Source organism: Leptonychotes weddellii, chromosome 2 (genome assembly GCF_054177405.1).
Source record: "Leptonychotes weddellii isolate Sample4059 chromosome 2, ASM5417740v2, whole genome shotgun sequence".
NCBI classification, from domain to species: Eukaryota; Metazoa; Chordata; class Mammalia; order Carnivora; family Phocidae; genus Leptonychotes; species Leptonychotes weddellii.
In genome coordinates, this window is record NC_138370.1 from 93811834 (window position 1) to 93820773 (window position 8940).

The following is an 8940-nucleotide window of genomic DNA, read 5'->3' on the forward strand; positions in this document are numbered from 1 at the left end:
CTGGTGATGGGTATTGAGGAGGGCATGTTCTGCATGGAGCACTGGGTGTTATATGCAAATAATGAATCATGGAACACTACATCAAAAACTAATGATGCAATGTATGGTGATTAGCATAACATAATAAAAAAAAAGAAGAAAAAAAAACTGTATGTGACAACTAGTGATTTCCATAAAGTTAAGAATCACAAATTTTCTTGTGTACTTCTGTGTTTTTTTCTTTTTAAGATTTTACTTATTAATTTGAGAGAGAGAGAGAGAGAGCACACATATGCACACACAAGTGGGGGAGGGGCAGAGGGAGAGAGAAAAGCAGACTCCCTGCTGAGCAGGGAGCCAGGTTGTGGGGCTCTTTCCCAGGAGCCTGGGATCATGACCTGAGCAGAAGGCAGATGCTTAACCATGTGCACTTCTGTTTTACTAGAGGTCTTAGTAGATGCTTTCTAATTTCCTTCAGAAGGTCAACAACCTAGAAAGATACAATACTAAAGTAATAAATCTAAAGAGACTTCAACTCTAGTTTTAATACATTATTTTTGCCTGGACAGATCCAATTTCTCGTACTTATCCTTGATAAAGTGAGAATTCTTATTTAGACAAATTAGCAATCTTAGAAATTTAATTTGTAGTACATATCATGTACTACAATTTAATAGAGTTGTTAACCAGAATATAGAAATTGTTAGAGTATCAGGTATGACATAAGATTATACTTCAAAGCTCCCTTTTGTAACTCATTGATAACTAAGGTAGATAAAGAGTACCAAAAAATCTCAAAACCTAAAATAATATGTCAGCAATGTTTATAATTCATCAAAAACATTGTTTCAATTCACAATCTCTACTGTTTAAATACCTGACTTTTGCATAGCTTTTAGATACAATTCATTAGCTCAAAGACACCACTGAAATAACACTTCAGATGATCATTTTAGTATTTTTACTTCTTATAAGCAAATATAAAGAAAGGCACAAAAGTATTTTACTATAGTCACATAAGCCCACACAGATATGATATGAATGTAAGGTTTTGAAAAATCAAACACTAAAAATTCTGACAGTCAAATGTGATCGAATATGCCCCAAATTTCAAGGAGGACTTTCAAATGAAAATGAAGGAATCAGTTCCTAGAGGATAGAGCCATGTCTTACCTTCTTTCAACATCAATCTTTAAATAAATCATCCAAAAGTTACATAACCATGTTCTATATCATTTCATATTTTTTTGAAATGCTTTGTCAGAATAGATTTCATGATACTCTTGGCTCTTTTTAGAGTTAATATCAAAACTATATGAAGAAATCTTCCTTGCAGCAATTATAAAAAAAGCTACTAAAAATAACACCTAAAGAAAATGAAAACACTAATTCAAAAAGTTATAGGTACTCATATGTTTATCACAGCATTATTTACAAAAGCCAAGATATGAAAACAACCCAACTGTCCACTGGTAGATGAATGGATAAAGAAGATGATTTTATATATATATAATGGGATATTTACATATCTATAATGGAATATTACACAGCCATAAAAAAGGATGACAACATAGCTGGACCTAGAAGGTATTATGCTAAGTGAAGTAAGTCAGACTGAGAAAGACAAATGCCATATGATGTCACTTACATGTGGAATCTAAAAAAACAGAACAAAAGATTAAATGAAAAACAGAATCAGAGCTATAAACACAGAGAACAAACTGATGGTTGCCAGATGGCAGGGGGGTGGGGAGATGAGCAAAGTGGGTGAAGGAGAGTAGAATGAAGGAGAGTAGAAGATACAGGCTTCCAGTTGTGAAATGAATAAGTAACAGGAATAAAAGGTACAACATAGGGAATATAGTCAATGGTACTGTAACAGCTTTGTATGGCGACAGATGGTATGCATCCTTGTGGAGAGCATAGCATAACACAGAGTTGAATCACTATGTTGTATACCTGAAACTAACATAACATTCTGTGTCAATCATATTCAAATTTACAAAAATTTTTAAATTGAAAAACAAAACAACCTAACTAAAAAAAAAACAACCTAACTGTGATAATAACAGATCCTCATGTCCTTTCAGGTCTAAGAGGCAACCACATTTCAGAAGAAAGCCCTAACATATGCTCAGGAGCCTAACATCTTCATTAGGAATGCAGATATTTTCTCAGTGGATTTGGAATAAGGTCTCTGGAGGTAGAATTCTCTCATCCCTAAAGTTTGAGTAAAAGGAGGGATGCTCACAAGCATTGGGAATACTCACAACAAATGGACTGGAGTCCAGTCCAGCCCATACCTGCAGTTGGGGGTAGGAATCTGCCCAGAAGTTTTGCCTACTCCTTTATCTCCATGCAAATACCTCCCTGCTACTAGAGTCCTCACTGCACTAGAAAAGTGAAAACCAGAAATTGTAACTACAGTTTTGAAATGTATTTCCAAATTGCTTTTCAAATAATTAGAAAAATTTACAGCATACTCAGGAATGTCTATCAGTTTCAACACAATCTTCTAAAACTTCATATTATTATATTTTGTGTCTTTGTTAACAGAATGGTAACTCATGATTATTTTAATTTGTATCTTTACAAATGAGAAAAAAATAATAACAAAATTAATATTTAGTAACTGAAAAGTTAGCAGTTTAATAATAATAGAAAGATTTAGTAATTGTGTGAATATAGCCAGACCTATTTGTTGACCTATTGTCCCTGGCAGCTTTCGCGCTACACCAGCCCAGAGAAGTCGCTGCCACAGAGACCAGGTGGCCCACAATGTCTATAATGTTCACTCTCTATAGTTCTTTACAGAAAAAGTTAGCTGACCCACGCTCTGGAATTTAAACATTAATTTCTATATACATTAGGAAAATAACATATTATCCGTCCAGTTATAGAATTCTTAAAAATTTGTGGCATATTTGCTGCTCATCTTTTTCACTATAATTTTAAAAAGTTATAATGCCAAAATAATATTTAGTTTTCTATGTTTTTGGTATAATTTCTGTGTTTGCTATGTAATATATCTGGAAATTATTCTGGTCTGATTTTCTTTATTTTTTAATAAAAAAAAAAACCATAGCTTTTAAGTGGAACTGCAAATATGGACATACAATAACACTGTTCAAGGAGAAATTATTTTTGGTTCCTTACTTCCAATTCCTCATAACTGATCTATTCTTCATTGCTATATTTATCTATACAAATAAATGTCAGAATATTCAAAATCCTAAGTAAGACTTATAGAAAAGAATGAAGTATTGATTTACATAAAACCCAGCAGTTTTAGTATGTCAAATTTATATTTTTTCCATAAGTTTCATCCTGATTATGAAAAAAATTGGAAAATTTATTTATTTGAAATATTTGGCCTAATGACACAATAAATTATCTAAAACATTTCTAGGCTTATTTCTATGAAAAAGGTGCCAAGTGCCTCTGTTCCAGTCCTCCTTCACCAAAAAAGAATATTATAAAAATAAATGTTAATAAGTTCTAAAGCTCTTAACAACTGTTTACCATTAATTGTGACAAGCATGAATGATGGAAATTGACTAAGGAATATATTTATCTAGATGATCAGGGAATGAGTGATTTCAGTCTTATAGTACCCATTTAACAGCCAAGAAAGATGATGGAGTTCTTAAGTTTGGAAAACTTCAGCTAGACAGAACCATGTATTTAGCTTAAGTCATCCATGGTATTAAGAATTATTATTAATGTTATTATTACTGTGGCCCCACAAAGTAGAGAAATTCTGAGTAGAATATCACTTGGGAAGGAAGACAACAGGTGCATTTGTCTACCATACCTCTACCATAACTTTCCAAGTCACAGCAATCATTACATGCTCCCATTTATAAAATCGTTGACAGAAGAGTTTCTTCAATAATCAGCAGATTATAAGTATGCTATTTAATTCTGAGAAATCAGATTGTGATTTATTTTTTAAATCAACTCACATTTTTCAGGACCAGTATCTATATTAATAGAAATAGAAGGATTTTAATGAGAAAATGATATTGCTGGTGATTATTTCTTTGAAAGCATGTTTAATTGTTTTCTGAATTCTGAAGTTTTGAGTGAATTTTTCATTCCAGCCCTTGGACCTCAAAAGCATGTTGTCACTTGCTCTTGTTTACCTATATTTAATTTTTAAAGCACTTTTATTTTCATGCATTGCATTTTTCTTAATGACATTTAAAAGGTGAAAAAACGGAATACACTTACGTAACTTAAAAATAGGGAAGGAATTATTAACTAACATTTGAATGAGTGGTTTAAATTCTAAATTAATAAAAAAATATTCATAGAAACTACCTTTTAAACAAGACAGTTACTTCTTAGGGAATATATTTACCCATTGTTGCTAAGCAAGCATGTCGAGTTACTAAAAAGTTACCAAAAAAGTTTACTTTTTTTTGCCACCTCAGTTCAGAAATTGCACTAGAAGCGGCCGCTTAGAAATCTGGAGCGACTCTCCTGGAGGATGTGGGTAATTTAACCCATAACCGAGAAGGAGAAAGCTCAGCTGCGGGGTTGTTAAGGCAGGTGTTCTCCCCTCCCCCGTGGGACTTGCCTGCCTCCCCACCTTTCTGTTTATTCTCCTGCCTGTGGTGACTTCCATTCCCAATCCCGGAAGCACTGTCCTCTTTTTCAGTACAGCGCTGACAGACTTTCTTTTCACTTCTGCTAACTGCAAACCCTGCCTCTGCATGTTGTCATTACTGGTAAGTTCTGTTTCTGTTTCAGTTTCCCTGGGGTCTGACAGACTTTCAATGCTAGGAAATTATGGGATTCATCCAGATCACAGTAACAGCCAAAGAGCACCTCAGACTCCTCACCTACTTGTTCTTCTCACCCCTGGAAATATCAGGTGCCACATCCTGAGTATGAGTACAACCCCTCTGTTTCTTTTACTCAGAAATCCTACATATCTTGGTCTCATGGTTTCACTCTGAAATAAATAACTTGCAATAAGGTCAAATTCCTGGGTCTGACAGATCAAAGATAAACCTTATTCTCCAGGAAATTTGAAAATCAAAGTATTTCAAGAAAGAAATTGTTGGCCCTCCCAGCCAAAAATCACAATAGGCCTTTGAAACCATTTTAAGGAACATATCATGACTATGAATTATTACAATCTGAAAGTCAACTTAAACATTTGATTGCTCATGTTTTAAGCATCTGCACAAAATATTAGTGTCACAATTAAAATGGTATTTAAGGGCCCTTTCACTGAAGTTAGTCAGATATTGGAAGTAAAACGCCTTTATAGGGCTGCAACTGGGATTCCAAGTTAGCATATGCTTAAAAAATGCCCTGTGACCTCATGGAAAATGAACTATACGTGAATATATAAATAGGCCAAAGAATGTGACAGCCTGAATGTAAGGGAATCTCTGCAATATTGCTCTAAGTCACTCTATAATAAAATATATGTTCAGCTTTGCACAAAATTTCATATTAAAAAGACAGCATCACTGCCTATTTCCAAATGTCAGTTCATAGCTAAAGCCAAACTCAGGAGGCGCGAACATGTGATGCCGTGTGGCACGAAGAGAACACAACAGCGCGCCACCGAACCAGAGGCAGTTGGGTAGTTTGATCACATTGGTTTTATTCTGTCAGCTTCCTTCCAGGAAGCTTGGAGGTTGACCAATGAGGTCCACTGTTGGTCCTTAGGCCACCACCCTCCCCTCCTTCTCGTTTGTGGCTTAGAACTTACCCACACCTCAAGTTCTCTGGTGTCCTCGCTGTTACAGCCATAGTAGTCTGGGGTTTTATCCAATTCCTGCATGTGTCCTTGTGCTCTTATGCTCTTATCCGCATGACAGGACGGGCAGAGAGCGGCATTACCCATCTCAGTTCTACAGTTCCTGCTGTCACTGGGCCTGTGCTTGCCCTCTGTGCTCTGTCCAGGGCTCCCAGGGGGGCACTACTGTGGACAATGCATCCAGATGATCCTTGGCTCCTCTGCTCAATTCCCCTACACGCCCCTCACCAGTTCTCCCCATCTGCTGGCTGGCTTGCTGGTGTCAGAGAGAACTCAAAACCCCAGCAACTGCAGGCTGCATTCAGTGACCATTTCCAATTCAGGCTCTGCCAGTCTATTTTTACACCTACCAGGCCAGCTATGCATGTCAATGGAGTGAGGGGGGTGAGCTGAGACAGAGCAGGGGAGGGGGTGGTGGTGTTTTGTTTTTCACCATGTGAGCGGCCTGCTCTACACATGGATTAAGTTCCTGCTGTGTAAAATGTCTCTACATTGAGAATTTTGGCATTACTCAGTAAATGCCTTTGAGTCCTTTAATTTTTTTCCCCTTCTGTCTTTCTAGTCACACGGAACACCAAATCTGTTAATGATCTCACTTTACCAGCATAATAGGTAGAAATTATTTTCATAATTGTTTAAACCAAGGGTCATCTCCTCAGCTGACATACATTATCTTTTTCATGATCATTTACAGAAAACAACTGGCCATCCTTTCAGCATTTAAACTTTATCAGAAACACATCCATCAAAATGGCTCATTTTACAATGGTATAGATGTCTTGAATTTTACAAAGTAGCTACAGTTTTCCATTATTCAGGATTGTGCCACAGTAGAGCAAACATTTTGACTTACTTATAATTCTTTTTAATTTTTAATATTTTGAAAACGTTTCCCCCAGCTTTATAAAAAATAATTCAGAATGGCTTTCAAAAACATACATACCATCTCTGAAACCATATTACAGATTTTTGAAAGAAGTTGTTTCCACTGAGATGAGCACAGCAAATGCACAGTAGGTTTTTATGAAGCCAATTATGATAAACATCAAGACTTTGTTATAGACTGTTATTGATTAAACTTTATTCACCCCATTAAGTTTCCTCTAAAACTTTATATATATATATATATATATATATATATATATAGTGTTTTGCTGTTAGTCCTATCCTTCCTCATTTGATACTGGCTTTCTCTCTTCATATCTTCTAAATAGGTTTTAAACTACTCAATGGCAGGATAAAGATTTACATTTTGTATCACCTTCCAAGTTATATATTATATTAAATGTTAAAGAAATCTACTGAATTGAAAGCAATCATTTGGGGAAAACAGGATGTGGAAGATATTTAGAAATTAACCACATTACATTTGATAGAATAAAACTCACCTTTCCGACTTGCCATTTTTTAAAACTAAAAATGCCTGTCATTATGATTATTTATTTAAATTAAAAACAGCATTCTTGAAATAGCCTACCACGCTATATTGCTATCCAAAACACTTAACCAAAAAAAAGCCCAACCAAACAAACAAAAACAAACAAACAAACAAAAACACACCACCCTTTAACAAACTCAAATCCAAGAATGGCATTTTTGGATTGTTCATTCTTATAGTCCCATGATGGGATATTTTTCGGTTTTGTTTTGTTTTGTTTTTTACCAATCCTGTTTGAATAGCTCTTTATCCCAGAATTTATGAACCTCGAGTATGTTATTTACTGTAAAGCTCTTACCCTTATCTTCCAATTTCTAAGAGGCACTAACAGTATTTGGTGAAATTATTTTTATCTTTCAGCTATAGGTGATGACATATCTTAAAACAGTTTTTTTTTTAATTTATTGACTGAACCAATAACATTATGATAAAAATAGGGGGCATAATTTCTCCATTCATGTGAAAGACAAGCATAATTTAAACATTTTAAATGTTAAAGTTTTAATGGGGATTAAGGAGGGTACTTGTTGTGATGAGCCTGGGTGTTGTATGGAAGTGTTGAATCGCTATACTGTATACCCGAAACTAATATTACCCTGTCTGTTAACTAACTGGAATTTCATAAAAACTTAAAAACAAAAAAAACAACCTACGGAAAAGTGTTAAAGGTTTAGGTGAAAGTATTCATAAAGATGAAATGTTAATATCAGTAACAGGATCAGACTGGTAGCTGAGATTTACCAAGCAAAACCTTTTGTGTTGCTCAAATTATTTTTATATAGACTAAACTAATGATTTATCATAATGTGGTAATTCCTCACCAAATGTTACACCTACATGAACAATATGTTGTAGAAATTAAGTAAGCACTGGTGTATAATAATGTGTTTACAAACTCTTTCAAAAAGATGTTTTAAAATGTCCTATCTTCTTCTCTAAGGTTCTTAGAGCCTTACAGTGCCTTACAAAGTCTTATAACATGCTTCTTCTTGAATATATATGAACTGTTTTATTCAGAATATAAACCAAGATTTTACCAGCTGTTAAAAGAGGTACACTTCTTTTCTCTCTTTTGGAATTAGTTGCCTATTTTTAAAACATAAAAATTTAATATTCAACAATCTTTTAATATAGAATCATGTGATTTAAAACCTGGAAGCAAATCCTAAAATTTCTCTGTGGCCTCATTCCTTCATTCTAGAGTTGAGATCCGAATCCCTGTACTTAACATGTGTAAAAGGAATATTTAACCACTCTAGCTTAGGGAAAGATGTCCCTAGGTGCTCAATAAATAATTTTGCCGTGCTTTAACAGCATGAATTGTTTCCTGGAATCTTTCTGGCTCGTTAATACATTACCCATTCTACCACTATGCCTTCGATTTTCTTCGCCTTCAGCCAAGCAGCTAAGCATCCCTTTCTCCACCAGTCCCTGTTCATTGTCTCTTTCAAAGCTCATCTTAAAATTCGCTTTCCCCTAAAAGTCTTAATTACACCTACGTTAGTCCCTTAACTTGTTCTATCTTTTCGAATAAAGTTGGGACCACTATCAGCTATTTGCTCTTTTTACAGAATATGGCTTGTCTCTCACTGACCTTCTCATAGATGTAAAATACACACAGTAGTTTAAACGTTTGCTAAGTAAATGAATAAAAGGCAGCCACAGATAGGAGCACGACTGATAATACCAATATTTAACTGCACTACACTGACCTTTTTGCACATTAACAGTAACAGATTTAATA

General features: G+C 34.8%; 1 protein-coding gene across 16 annotated transcripts in view; it reads right to left on the bottom strand.

Moving 5' to 3' along the window:
- Nucleotides 1–7268, bottom strand: part of ANK2 (ankyrin 2) — a 212701-nt gene extending 205433 nt beyond the window's left edge. For 4 of the 16 annotated variants that reach the window (XM_081811966.1, XM_081811961.1, XM_081811958.1 and 1 more), the window contains exon 1: nt 5711–6660. In XM_081811966.1, coding sequence (XP_081668092.1) covers nt 5711–5845 — 135 coding nt within the window. In that variant the 5' untranslated portion in view covers nt 5846–6660. Of the gene's footprint in view, nt 1–5710 lie in introns of all 16 variants that reach the window. The other 12 variants (XM_081811956.1, XM_081811962.1, XM_081811955.1 and 9 more) reach the window with 6 other exon arrangements.
- Between the last annotated feature and the right edge of the window lie 1672 nt (nt 7269–8940).